General features: G+C 39.0%; 1 protein-coding gene across 1 annotated transcript in view; it reads left to right on the top strand.

The window, feature by feature from the left end:
• Positions 1-14,787, top strand: part of ABCA12 (ATP binding cassette subfamily A member 12) — a 144,452-nt gene that overhangs the window by 67,776 nt on the left and 61,889 nt on the right. Inside the window, 4 exon segments of the mRNA XM_042457768.1 lie at positions 4,953-5,043; positions 9,238-9,417; positions 11,357-11,672; positions 13,237-13,351. Of these exon segments, the coding sequence (XP_042313702.1) occupies positions 4,953-5,043; positions 9,238-9,417; positions 11,357-11,672; positions 13,237-13,351 (702 nt within the window).

Below are 14,787 nucleotides of genomic sequence, written 5' to 3'. Positions count from 1 at the left end.
CAAGGAGGTGGATCTCCTCATTTTGTTCCTGGCACAATACATATACCTTCATGGCCCAAACTATGAATGGGTGGAAATGGTGCCCAGGTCTTATGTCCACCTCATATATGAAAATCACACTTTCCCCTGAAGTGCTGCTTATGTGCCTGGAAAGTCCTCGAGATTTCAACCAATATGTGGAGTCCTGACAACCTAGTGTAGATCATGTGTACATGAGAGAGCCCTTTCTGCTGTCTGTACATCAGTGTTCCTTTTCTGTATGTTATATCATTATCATTCATTACAAGCCATTAGTAAAAAGGCTAAACAAGCTTCACTTGATAATCATTACCACAACCAGTGCACCACTACAAAGAAGGTTATGGTTTTCAAGTGAATCTTGTTTAGCTTTTTCCCCCCGTAACCGTTTTTAATGAACTGTGGAGGTACAGCTTTCCAACTAAATCTCTCTAATCTAAAATGTAGTCTTAACCTGGCTGTGATTTTATTCTTTTGTATGGTTGTGAGACTATATTTGTGAAAATCTGTGTTATCACCTCTAAAGACAACTGTGATTCTCCTGCAGATCTTTCATTATCAGAGTGGTGGTGGTGGTTGTTGTTACTTTGCACCTTTCCTATCTTGCCTGGTTTCCCCCACAAAATTATATAACATAGTTGTCTAGCTCTTGTCTAAATCAGAGGTGGACAACTTGAGTGACTCTGGAGCCCAATTTTATCCCTGGCATCTGCTACATCTCAAGGCTCCAAAAAAACACCAAAAATCAGAACTGAAAATGACCAGAAGTAACTTCTAATTTCAAGAAAGCCTTTAATTTGGGTCTTCTGGGCATGCTTTGTTTGATATGAGAATTGTGCTTCTTGGGGCATAGTCCTCATTTTAATGAAACAGGTTCTTGTTGTTTTAAAATAAAAATACACTGGAGCTGGTGGAGGCCCACAGTGAAGTATAAATAGAAAGGAGAGACATATGGAGCTCTTGGGCTGCATGTTCCCCAAACCTGTCTGGAATCATACATTTAAATAAGAAAAAGAACCATTAATTTCCCAATAAACTGCCCAATTAATCAACTAAGAATATATCACTGTGTTTATGCCAGTGTTATGCATTCCTAAAGCTTCTCAATATTAATTTAGTTCACCTATATGATAGTCATGCTGTATTATAGTTAATCAGATTCATTTCCCTGTATTGTAAAATTAAAAAACCAAACACATATACACAGCAATACCTCATTGAATAGGATAATTAGCAAATCAATATTCCACCATCATAAATTCATTAAAGAAACCACAAGTATGTATGAAAAATGAGGTACCTCAATTCATCTTGAAATAAGTGCATTGATTCAGTGAGTGTGCAATAAGGCCAGCATTTATTTGGTTTAAGGTAGCTGTTACGGACTAATTTTTTAATCAAAAGAGGCTGATTTGGCAATTTTTATTCATCTTCAGACACCTTTAAAACATACAGTCCAGCACACATCACTCTTGTCCTTGGTCTTGTAGCTTTATGTGCTCAGATCCAAATCTTTAGGAACGCAGTTGCTCATGTGTGGTGGCAAAATAAACCAGTTCCATTCTGAACTCACAGGCTCCTACAGTGTTCTCTTGCATATTGGTGTCTTCTCTTTACACATGAAATGATCACACCAACTTGTTATCACAAGTTTGCTCTTTTAGCTTGCTAAGTTCTGGATCCAACATGACATTGTTTATCAACCTAGAGTTCTTTCCTATTGACTGTTGGGTGGGGGAAGATTTTCACATTACACATAACAACTAAAACTTTGTAGTGTGAATCATAGTACCATGAGTTCACTTTATCTGCTGAGGCAACATCATATGGAATCATGAAATTTTCGTTTTGGCAAGGCACTAAAGCTTCCTGGCTGAACATTTTAAATATTTATTTATTAATTTATTTCATCTGTATGCTACTTTTCTCTCAGGAGGGAACCAAGGTGGCTGGCTCCCAGATTAATTTTAAAAAATCACAATAAAAATTCAAAACAGTTAAAATAATCTAAAAACAGTGTAAAATCATCACATAGAAATATACAAATCTAATAGGTAAAAAGGTAAAGGTAGTCCCTTGACGAGTTGGAAGCAACTGTAGAGGGCAATGCTCATCTCCGTTTCTAAGCCAAAGAGCCAGCATTTCCCAAGGACTGTTCTGGTGGCCATGTGGCCAGTATGACTGCACTGAATGCTATTACGTTCCCACCGAAGTGGTACCCATTTATCTATTTGCATTTACATGCTTTCAAATTGCTAGGTTGGCAGAAGCTGGGGCTAGTGACAGGAGCTCCCCCCATCATGCGGCACTTGGGTCTCGAACTGCCAACCTTCCAATCTTCTGATAATCATAACTGGAGTCTTAACCACTAAGTCACCACATCCCTACCACAGATCTAATAGGCACAACCAAAACACAGCTGCCGCCGCCCCCACAAAGCCACCCTGGCATGATTATATATTAAATGCCTGATTAAATAAAAACATCTTAGCTTCCCAACAAAAGGCAAGCAGGGAGGGGGTCAGTCTAGCTTCCTGCAGAAAGATGTTCCAGAAGAGAAAGCCTTCCCCCAAAGATCTTAGTATTCTAGAAGGTTTATATTGAAAGATATGGTTCTTCAAATAATCTGGACCTAAGCCATAAACTGCAAATCCTAGAATTACACGGGATGGAAGCATTGTAAAGTGCTATCAAAGTGGTATGACTATGGTCTATAAAAGTACCCCAAGAAGAGAGGCACTAATAACAAGGTTCTGTTCCAAACCTAAATGCCCTAAAGGCACCAGATTTCATCTGATAGTGGAAGCTAAGCAGAGTCAGCCTTGATTTGTACTTGGAATGAAACTGTCAAGGAATACCAGGTGCTGTAAGCTATATCTCAGAGGAAGGAATTGGAAAAACTCCCTCTGAGTATTCCTTGCTACTAGCTCTCATATAAGAAATGAAAGAAGCAGCACTATAGCATAATAAGCTAAAATAAACTTGCCTTTTAACTTCAGGACTTCTTGACAAGTCTAAACTCACATTCAGAAAACTGATTATGGCTTTTTTCTGTTCCCTCCTGATGCCAGGTGCATTTTGAAATAATACTGCCGTTCCCTTTTTTTGTTGTGCAATTTCATCTAGTCTTCTATCAAGTGATGTCTTTATTAACTCACAAAGGAAGAGAAAGTGTGTGTGTGTGTTTGGCAGAATTATTTGTAAAGGTAAAGGTATTCCCTTTTGACAAGGTTGTCAAGTCGTGTCCGACCATAGGAGGCAGTGCTCATCTCTTTTACTAAGCCAAAGAGTCAGTGTTGTCAGAGACTACTCTGTGGTCATGTGGCTAGTGTGATTGCACAGAATACTGTTTACCTTCCCATTGGATTGGTACCTATTTATCTACCTGCATTTGCATGCTTTTGAACTGCTAGGTTGGCAGCAGCTGGGACTAGTGATGGGAGCTCACCCCATCATGCGGCACTCAGGCCTTGAATTGCCAACCTGCCGATCTTGCAATCAGCAGAGTCAGCATCTTAACCGCTTGAGCCACCACATCTCAATAAGAATTATTTGTAGCTTGCGAATTTATTACATCCTTTAAAGTAGTCAGAGTTAGCATAACACACTCCATATAGGCAGGTTTGCATGAAAATTTCAGAGGTGTTATCCATTATACTTTTTGCAAAATGGAAATTAATTTCAGAAAAGCACATGTATTTCATAGTATTTGAGTGATGGGAGGGAATTGTTTACTTTTTGTCCCAGATATGCTAGTCAAAAAACCCTTATCAAACATGCACATCAGGATTGTTTAAAGTACTTTTAAGATGGATTTGGAATGTGAATTCAGGCATTAACTAGTCATGGCAAGATTTGTCTGGGTCTCAGGTCAGTTTATACTGTAAACTGGACTCATTTAAAGAGCGATGGAATTACATATACTCTCTCATCCTGCTTTTGTGCCATGTGAACTCCACCGTTCATCTCTATAAGGATTCAAATTCACATGTGCATATCACTAAACCAGGTTCAAATGAAACAGTGTGCACCCCTAGACTTATTTAGAGAAAGTGAGCTTCAGAAAATTATGTGCCTACCAGCTGACTCCGATTTTTTTTTTTTGCAAGACTTATTTGGAGGAGGTTTAATATTGCTTTTCTCTAAAGTTGAGAGGATGTGACTTGTCCAGTGTCACATAATGTGTTTTCATGGCTGAGCAAGTATTTAAATCCTGCTTTCCCCGAGTCCCAGTTCAATGTTCAAATCACCACACCAAGCTGACTCCCTATACCTGCTTTCATTTTAATCTGAAATAAATGTAGATACATTACAGGGAATACAGAAACCGGGCGCACTGGGGATTTCCTTCAGACTGCCATTTCCCCCCAACACTGGGACCTAGTTTGCTAATGCTCATGACTTTCCCTTTATTTCATCTGTGCTGTATAATTAAAATACATAGAGTTAATCCTGGTATAATCCACACAGTGGTCAGTCCCACTGCCTGGTCCCAACCCCAGTCCCAGTCTAAACTAGGCTCTGCTCCTGTACTTCAGGAACAGTTCAGTTTTGAACCACAATGCTCAATGTTTCAACATTTCCTGTGAACTTTCCTACTTTGACAATCATGGGTCTGATTTTGAAAAGTGTCTAAGGCCCTATACAGACAGGACAGAATAAAGCTGCTTCAGGTCACTTTGAAGGTATGGTGTTTCAATGATGCATGCGTCCTAAGAGTCTGGAAGCTGCACCAAAGCTGCACTCCAGTCCTTAGGAATGGAGCGTGGCTTTGGTGCGGCTTCTGGATTCTTAGGACACATGTATCATTTAAACAGCATACCTCCAAAGTGACTCGAAGCAGCTTTATTTTTGGCCTGTCTGTATCAGGCCTAAATACATTTGATTTTCAGTTTTTAAGCAAACTGTCATTTGCTTATCTTGTCATTTGGTAGAATACACTGAGGAATCCTTTTGTCCAAGTGTTCATCAAACTCATGGTGGAGCTGGATGCTGTTGATCTTCTAAACCAAATAGATGAGTTGGGTAAGTTGTTTTACACAATGATCCTATGAAGATGAAACTGTATAGTAGTAGTGGTGGTGGAAGATGAAGACTTGTAAGTAAGGATATGAAAGAAAATGGTATATGAGATGCTCATTGTGTTTTAGATTTTTTTCACTTTGAAGTAAAGACTGAAACCATATTGAAGAATGAGATGAAAGTGGGGAGTGCCTTTTCGGGAGTTAGGAATAAGACATTATCACTCACAGTACTTTATAAAATACTTTCCTCACATCACTGGCACTTGTTCTTACATACCAAACACAAGATTTTGTGATGTATAAATACATCAGAAAACTATATTAAGGAACAGATAAATTCTACTTTGTTTTTCATCCCTCACACTCTTTCACTCTCTTGCCTTCAAACTATGTGAATTTGCATAATATATTTCATTTTGCACAATATATTCCCATTGTAGAATTTGGGCCTGGGGAACATGCTGACTCAACAATAAGATTACTGAATGGTAAACTGCATCCTTGGGGTGTGTTTCCTAATTCTGTACAATTGAAATAAAATGACTAACTTCACAAAGCTTCATCTCAGAGTGACAAATGCACTAAAGCAGCAATTTATAAAAGAAGTTTCTATTTGGAAATCTTGGTACCTAAAGATGAGAAAAACTAAAGGTTTGAAGTATTTTTGTAATATGGTTCTACAGAGTCAGGAAGAACCTTTGCCTTTAGGGTGAGGTGGTGGAATAAAGTGATAGCAGAGATATTGTGTTAGTCAACAGTAGCAAATTTCATACACATTTGTTTATCTTATGATTCCTCCCTCCCTGCCTCCCCATAAAATTTCAGACCCACTAGAACTACCTTTATCTCCTCTGCTCCATCCATAGTGGAATGGATTAAGCACAGCTTCTCAGGGGTTGTTCTCACTATGATTTAAACCGGATCTCGGTCTGGTTGAAACCACAATGGTTCCCACTTCATTTGAATCCCTGAAGCGATTCGGAAAGGGAGGAGCATGGGTTTTACCCAAAAAGACACTGGTAAAATGGGGTGTTTTTTGGGCTGAATCGATTTATTTGGAAATAAATCGATTCAAACCAAGTGGAATTGAATCAGATTTAAATCTGCCTTGGTTCCCATTGGTAGTGGCTTTCCTGGCCATACCTCCATGCTCTGTCCTTGGTCCTTCATCCTCCTGGGCTGCCTCTCTCCTTCCACCACGGTGTGCCTCAGTCATCCTGGCCTGCCTCTATCCTTCTGCCCCAGCCTCTCCTCTGTCCCCGGTATGGCCAGGAAGGATGGAGGGAGACATGGCGGGGAAGCCGTGGCTGTTGTTTCCTCCACTGATTAGTGAAACCGGTGCAAACATAGTGGGAACCACGTTGTTTGCTGAACCAGTTTCAGAAATCAGTGCAGGAAGTGAATCAAGAGGTAAGTGGGAATGAGGCCTCAGTTTCACTTTAGCTCTATATCTGTGGACTACCACTGGCTGCTGTATTATTCCTTTGGCATGGAGAGCAAAACACATTTTCATTGTTAAGAGGTGAGCTGATCTGACCACCTAGGAGCCTATTGCTGTCTCTGCCTGTAGGGGAAGAGTATCCTGGGGAAAGACGAAAGTAATTGAAGCTTTCCCAGAATATATTTGCACTCCTTTTTAGAGCACAAAGTCTTTATGAGTCTTTTGAGGGTTTTTGGGAGAGCATGATTCCCCATGAGACGTTTGTCAAACAGCTGCTATAGAATATGATTATGCAAACTGCACAGTCTCTGATGGCATACATTTGAAATATTGCTGTCAAAATCTGGCAGAGTGTGTGTGGTCTGAATTTCATTTAAAAAAAAGAACTTACACTTAAAATTGTTGCTTTTATATTTATGTACATGTCAGCAACAGTGATCAGCAGTAATTTTTTAAGTGTGTACTTGCTTTAAAAATGACACGTGATATTTTTGTATACTGGAACATATGAATATATCTTTTTTCCTCTACACACTTGTACATCAGTAAAGGTAAGTATTATGTGTAAGGCGATCCTGAAATGTACACCTTAATTCATTTTTTTGTAATTGGTTTAAGAGTATTTTAATGTGGGTGTCTTAGGCCCGTTCCGCACGGGCATAAAGTATGGACTGGGTCCGTATTAGGGTTAGAAAGGGGCGTCCCTTCCGGATGCCCCTAACCCTAATATGGACCCAGTCTCTACAAAATGGTGGTTCCCGTTCCACACGGGGGCTGCCATGTCTACGTAGCGGACGCACTGCATCCGCACGTCATGCAGCACATATGACGCTGCGAGTGCGCCATTGGCACCTCATGGCGTCATATCCGCACTGCAGAAAGAAGCGCCATTTTGGGGGTTCTTTTTGCTCTGCGAGGGAGCTGCGTGGTTTGGCTTCTGCGGCTCCCTCGTGGAGCAACCGGCAGCGGCACGAGACTGCCCATTTTGGGCGATCTGTAACATGCCTTAGATTTTCTTGTCCATGCTTTTCTTAAATCATCATTGTACTCATGTGGTTATTGTTACATGTGAGCTTATAGATATTAGTAATTATTAGCAATTATTGTCATGGTTACTAAGTGTGCTTTTATGCATTGCTTGAATCTTTTACAGCTGAAATTTGTATGCTTCTATTATGCTTAATACCCCAATTGGCTATTGCTACAAGTGAAGGAGGTAGTAACTACTGTAGGTCTGGAGCAGTTTAAGAAAATGTGATCAGAATTATAACCTTAGGCCATTTGCCTGTCACACTAAATTCAACCAATTCTGGAATCTCTCTCTCTCTCCCCCGCCCCCTCTCTGTATGTGTGTGTGTAAATAGGTGTCATGCATTGTTTTAATCTAGTCTGGCTACTGGAGTATGGTGATCTGCCATAATAATATAACTGACTTGAAGGTATGGAAATCAATATATATACAGCATCAAAAGAATTTAGCTTCTCCCCCACTCTTTTTATTAAATCATTCATTAACACATAAACTATGTTAACATAAGATATACAGTATGTACATCAAAAATATAATCCCTTGTGAAGCATATATACAAAGCAAACACACACATACACAAACACACAAAGGAATTTAGCTTTAAAGGTTTCATTGTGGACTCTGCTCAGTGAACTGGAATCTACAAATATACAATATCTGTATAGACAGAGAGAAGGCAGATTAGGCCTTTAGTTTACCTCCTCCTTAGCTGTAAATCTCTTTTATCATACTATGTATAAAAAAACCCTGGAATTCTCCTCTTGTCCTCCTTTTTCTTCACCCCTGAATGTGACAAAAGAACACAAACCAGTAACAGAGGCCAGAATGTCCTTCCCTTCATCCTTCAGTCACCAAGCAACTGCTAGATGGAATAGGATGCTCTTTTTGGAAAGATGTGGAGAAGCTAGGTTTCAGCTAGCCCTTCTTCTTTGGAGAAAATCTAGTGCTAGGATGGCATTCTGCTTCCTGTGTTGCTCTGTTTCAGAGCTACTGTAGGCTTACTCCTCAGTGACTTGCACAAACATCAGTTATGAAACCTGTCCTGTGTTTCAGAAAACTTCAAGAAATGTTCTAAGATGTATATTCAGTACATGCAGGGGACTGGCCAGGTTCATTGGTCCTCATATGAATGACAAATGCACCCAGAAATATATTCATCTCTCTCCCATAGCCACACATTTTAGAGGTCAATCAAAAATGGTTAAGAAGCTTCCTCTTCAAGAAGCCTTGCCTCCCATTTCTTGTCATCTCACTGAGAAACCTACTACTCAAACTTTGAAACACACTAGGAAAACCACTGGCCTAGGACAGCTACTGAAAACCACTGGTCTAGTTGTCACTGAAGGGGTGAACCTGGTTGTGGACAATACCAATTCATTCTGCGGAAAGAGAGAGAGAATGAGAGAGAGAGAAGATACAGCTATGTATATGGTTTCCTATTTGTAGAAAACTAAATGGATGCAAACCAAACATTATTTTCTGTATGAGAGGATGTGCATGTGTATTTCAGCTGACTTTCATCTACAGTCTATAGATACAGCTTCTGCACTCAAGTGAGTACCAGGACATTGATGATGATTAGATTTCTTTGAGCCCTTATTAGTCTGTGATTAGAGTCTATTAAACTAATTTTTGCCAATTTTTAGGTGTTCTTGTGACCTGCAAAGGAGAGTCACACATTATAATTCATAGGCTAAGCTTTTCTTGCTTCATTTCCCCACCAGATGATATACGTTTGGAGCTACAGAACAATGCTGACATCATAAATCAACTTAGCACCTTAGCAGGATTAGCAGTGAATGTCTCTTCATGTGTCTTGTTCGACCGCATTCAGTCATACAAGACTGTAGAAGAAATGGAGGTGGCAGCAAAAGATCTATTTTTGAAGAACAAACTTTTGGGAAGTAAGTAGTGTCATTTGACCTTGGGCTTGTCTGCTGGAGTAACATCATTTTCAACCTGAAATCAAGATCAGGCATTGACATACAATTCTTTCTAAGCTTGAATTGAGAGTGTCATGCCTGTGGTTTTGAAGTACATTATTCACCCCATCCAATCTGACACCCAGTGGCATGTGTTCCATTATCATCCAGTGACAACATTTGCAACAAACAGATTGCCTAAGAACACATACACATGCCAAAAAACTGCTCAACTCATTGTGGCCTTCTATAAATACTGCACTCTGTTGTAAGAATGGCTCTATGGAGCTCATATGTTTCTGATTTGTACACAGGTCATGTGTGATTTAGATGTACTTCTGAGTCATTTCTAAAATGCCAATTTTGATTTTAATTCAATTTTTAATTTTTTTAAATTTTTAAATTTTGTCATTCTTTCCCAATGGAAACTAGATAAACCAGAGATTGTATTTGGACTAAACAAAATGTTTTGTATATGTGTGCATACTGTATATAAGGGTAACAAACTATGCGTGGATTTTTACCAATTCAGTTCACTTTGTATCCTGATTGCCATAACATTCAGGGATGTGAGTAATACCCAGATATGCCAATCCATTATTATTATTATTATTATTATTATTATTATTATTATTATTATTAGCAGTAGCAGCAGCAGCAGCAGCTGACTTAACTGCTTTAAGATGCTTTGCCTTGTGCTTTGAGAATCAATAGATAAGGTGCCCATTTTGCTAAAGTACTTGTAAGATCACAAAATAAAGGGTGTATCTGAATATACAAAACTGTACAAAACTGGAGCATTAAGTTTAAACTGAGAGTTGTAGGGATGCGGAATACGGTCCCAAAACATTAGTGGATCTCCGTAAGCTCAGCACTGGACCTAAGCTTTAGTGATCAGATCACTACAGGACAATTTATTTTGAGTCGATTTATGCTGAGTGTGGAAGGATATTTTAAAAATGAAGCAAAATCTTTGGGCTGCCAAAATTACTTTTTAATTGCATATATTTCTGATGTTGTTATTTCCATGCCATCCTTTCTGTATCAAAGCAAATCCCACCCACTCCAATTTTAGTGTTACTGCTTAGTCAATGTATTTCCCAAGTAATAAGCTCTACCTGAATAATTTCTTTAAGGTCTCATCAAAAAATTTTTAAAAGGGAAGAGATTTTATAGGGAAAGGATTTTAAGATCTGATAGTTAATTATAATGCTGTAATGGCCTATTTGATTCCACAGTGTCTAAATAGCTGTGTCGTTCCACCATATGTGGTAGAATGACCCTGGGCAACACACTGGGAATGTGTTCCCCTGAGCCTCAGATTGTTGGGCTTTTTTAATTTAATTGTTGCTGAACAAATGTTTAATCAACAAACTTGTAAGGTACTTGAAAAAAATGAAAAGGCAAACATTCTGCCTGAAGCTATAGAGAGTCAGGGAAGCAGAAAGGAAATCTTTGTTGGCCTTACAAGAAATATGGATGTCTTTTGAGGAGTAAAGGCTAAGATGGAGGGTTGAGGAAACCAAGCTTAGAAAAACTGTGTTGACTCCTGTTTGTAGGTATGCTTGCATAGCAGACTAAATACTCTAAAAGTACAGTTCCTGTCTGATCTTGGAAGCTAAGCAGGGTCTGATCCCTTGTTAATACTTTGACGGGCGATGGTCAATAATTACCAGCTGCTGTAGTCTATACTTCAGAAGAAGGAACTGGCAAAGCCACCTCTGAGAATTCCTTGCCTAAGTAAGCCCTAGTAAATTAATGGGGTGTCCCTAAGTTGACAGGCAACTTGAAGGCACATGCGCACACAGGTCTGTTTGCATCCCAACATTTTAAAAGTTGTTATACATTTTTCTCTTGCTCTTTACCATATGTCAGTAGATCTGGAAAGGTCAAAATTCTCTCTCTTTCTCAATTTTTAAAGGTGTCATTTTCAAGTTGCCATCAAACAGGACAAGAGAAGAGAGAGCAATTCCTGGTGAAATTTCCCTTCCACCCCTAGTCAATTACACCATTCGCATGAGCAGCAAGATTTCCCAAACAACAAGAAGAATACGGGAAAAAATCTGGACCATGGGCCCACATAATTCAGCATCACAGAGCCAGATCTACAGTCGAGCATTTGTCTACATCCAAGACAGCATTGATAGAGCAATAATTGAATTACAGACTGGAAAAAGTGCTGAAGAAATAGCTGTCCAAGTTCAGGCTACACCCTACCCTTGCTACAATAAAGACATGTAAGTCTTTCACTGGGCCATGACTGTAGAGTCTTTCATATCTTAGTGGGACAAGAAAATGGTTTCAACGTTGCTAGTTTCATTAGGAATTGAATATTTCCCACTTTGATCAAATCACAGTTACCTATGACAAACCATGGATAAATGAGACCTTCATATCATGGGTTGCAATCTAAGTTGGGAGGTCTATTAAAACTACAGTTTGATTATTTGAACCCAATGAGCATTTGAACTTTGATTTAAAGCATAGAAAATTTGACAAACTGAATGCACATAGTTTCTTTTCAGCTATTTCATACTTTTAGAAGACAAGTCAGTATAAACTTTAATTCAAAACTCCCACCTATTTTGAAGATGGGAACTGCATCCCGTAACATTTATTTGTCCATTTCTTAAATTGAAGAATAGCATCATTTTTACTACACAGCTATCTATCATATAGTGTTTTAGTAACACAGTGTTTGCTGTTTCTGTGTTCATAAGACACTGGCTTTAGGCCTACCGTAATTGTTTTGTTCACCAATGGATCCATATCCAATGTTAACTATACAAATTAGTGTATTAATTAGGCTTTGTCAAAAATGCCCAAGTTCCATTTCATTGGAACATAGCTCCATATAAATATATTTAGGTTTACAATTTTATCAGCTCAGTTCTGTGTCTGTGTATCCAGATGTTATCTAGATACACTTAGTATACCTCATTAAATATTTTAATGTTAGACAGATATTGAACTAGGCTTCTCCTCTTGACAAAAAGCCCTTGTCCTTTTTTGTTCATTGCCTCCAGAAGAGTGACAAGCTCTTTATGGATGGTAAAAGTAAAGTTTTCTCTTTTAATTGACATTTACTTTTATATCATGTTTCATTTGTTTCCATTAATTCTAATCACTTAATAAGTATGGTATAGGTTAGTAGCAGAAAAAGAAATAAGAAATTCCATATTGCTTTGTTTTAAGGGTGGCTTAACCTCTAACTCTAACTGATTTTTAGACATAAACTTTATTGTGGACCTATAAGTCAAGTGACCTTTTTCAATAATTATCTTTTGTTGTTCATGTCTTCAAGTCAACTCTAACTTATGGCAACCCTATTTCTTGGCATATATTCAGAGAAGGTATGACGTTCCTTCCTGTAAGGTCAGCAGTGGGTTTCCATGGTGCGATGAAATTCAAACCATCATCTTGCAGTCCTACTCCAGTGCCCAAACTTCAACACCACACTGGCTCCCATATATCTTACGTATGGACCTCATTTCTCAGAAAATTTTAGTCTGAGTTTGATAATGTTCCAAGAATATATGAAGGCCCGCTTAGTTCAACTTGGGTCAGTACAAGGCCTATGAGATCTGAAAATCATTAGCTGTCATTTTCTGCCTTATAACAAGACATTTTTTTCTGTTTACTGTTTCCTAGATGATCCAAATGTTTTTGAGTTATAGTCCATGTTTTCAGGGAAAACATTTTTGTAGTATTCAAAGGCTTTTATTTTGAAAATCAAGTTAATTATATTTCCCTAAGCCAACATATTTACATTCAGTTAAATAATTGCTTTGCTTTTTGCAGGTTCCTGATTAGTGTGACCTTCTCTCTCCCATTTACACTGATGGCTGCCTGGATACTTTTCATTGCCGCTTTTGTGAAGAAGCTTGTTCAAGAAAAAGACCTGAGGCTTTATGAGGTAGTCTAAAGTTTTGAGTGTTCACCATACCTTGCAGCTGTACCTGCTTATTAGCCTTATGAAATTGGATTGCCTGGGGGGAGAAGGATCCAGTATACAGTGTCCCTTAGCAACAACAGCTCCCATGTAACTTGTTCTCAAAGGCTGACAGATAAGCCACTTATTTAAAAAACCCTATCCTCTGACCTGCTCTCCAAACAATTTATACAGGCAAATGCATTGAGAACGGCTACTGAATAAGACTATAGATGCTGCTTTTGCAATGCAGTCTCATCACTACAGACTTAATTTCTTAAAAGAAGGAATTAGATTGTCCACAGGACTGCAAACTTCAGTGGATATTGCTAGTCCTCCAAAAATATAGGGAAGCAGACTCGTGGGTAGCTATAGAAGAATAGGTTTGCCAGAACAAAAGCCTTTTGATTTGTTTCATTTTACTGTTCTTTTTCTCTTCAGCTTAAACACTGGTGAGTTGTTATTCCAAATTTCCTTGCTGTAGTACCTCTTCCAGAGTCTTTCCTAGGTGTCCCATTCTGAACAGGATGTTCCATATGTAGGTGCTTGAAGTCTAGACCTACATTGGGACCATATGGGATTCCTTAAATCCTGTATTCTTCAACTTGTTGAGAGCAGGTTCAAACCACTTCCAGTGGACCTTAGCATTTTGAATATAACAAAATGGTCTTACATAGTAAATTCTGGAGGTCCACCTGCTAGGGCCATGACTGGTGTGACACTACTGTTTTTCCTCCTTGGTAGCTGCCCAGCCAGAGCAGTCCCAAATCATGCCCCATATGGTACTTTTGCAGTCACCTGTAGAGCTGAGACCAGGAAGAGTGGGTGCCAGTTGCATTTGCAACAGAGGGATCTATTTACTGCATACCAAATGCTCTGGGGTCATTCTGTTATAAGCACAGCTGGTGTCCACCTTCCCAAAAGATCTCTAATTTTCTAGTAGACAGGACTTCTCCCAAGAGATCCTCTCCCAACAACCATAGTCTTAATCATGTATTTCTTTTGCACACTGTAATTGCTGCCTATGACATTTTCCAGGGCCATAATTAAAATACATTGTTATTGTTGTGTGCCTTCACATTATTTCTGACTTATGGAGACCCTAAGGCAAACCTATCACAGGGTTTTTTGGGGTGCAGAGTGTGTGACTCACCCAAGGTCACCCGGTGGATTTCCATGGCCCAACAGAGAAATGAACTTGGATCTCTAGAATTGTAGTCCAGTGCTCAAACCGTGTCATGCTGGCTGTCCCATTTAAAAGATGAGACCCTGCCATAAGAAGTTTACAGTCTGATGCTCCTTAAATTTGATGACCTTCAGCAGTTGTGCTTAGAGGGAAAAGCCAAGAGGAGAACATCCCCAACACTTTTTTTTGCACCTTTTGAGTACAGTACTGACAGAAGTTATGAACTTTCAGACCC

The sequence above is a fragment of the Sceloporus undulatus genome, chromosome 1 (assembly GCF_019175285.1).
Source record: "Sceloporus undulatus isolate JIND9_A2432 ecotype Alabama chromosome 1, SceUnd_v1.1, whole genome shotgun sequence".
In the NCBI taxonomy this organism is placed as follows: Eukaryota; Metazoa; Chordata; class Lepidosauria; order Squamata; family Phrynosomatidae; genus Sceloporus; species Sceloporus undulatus.
The sequence above is the reverse complement of the archived record's forward strand: the minus strand, read 5'-3'. Positions and strand labels throughout refer to the sequence as shown.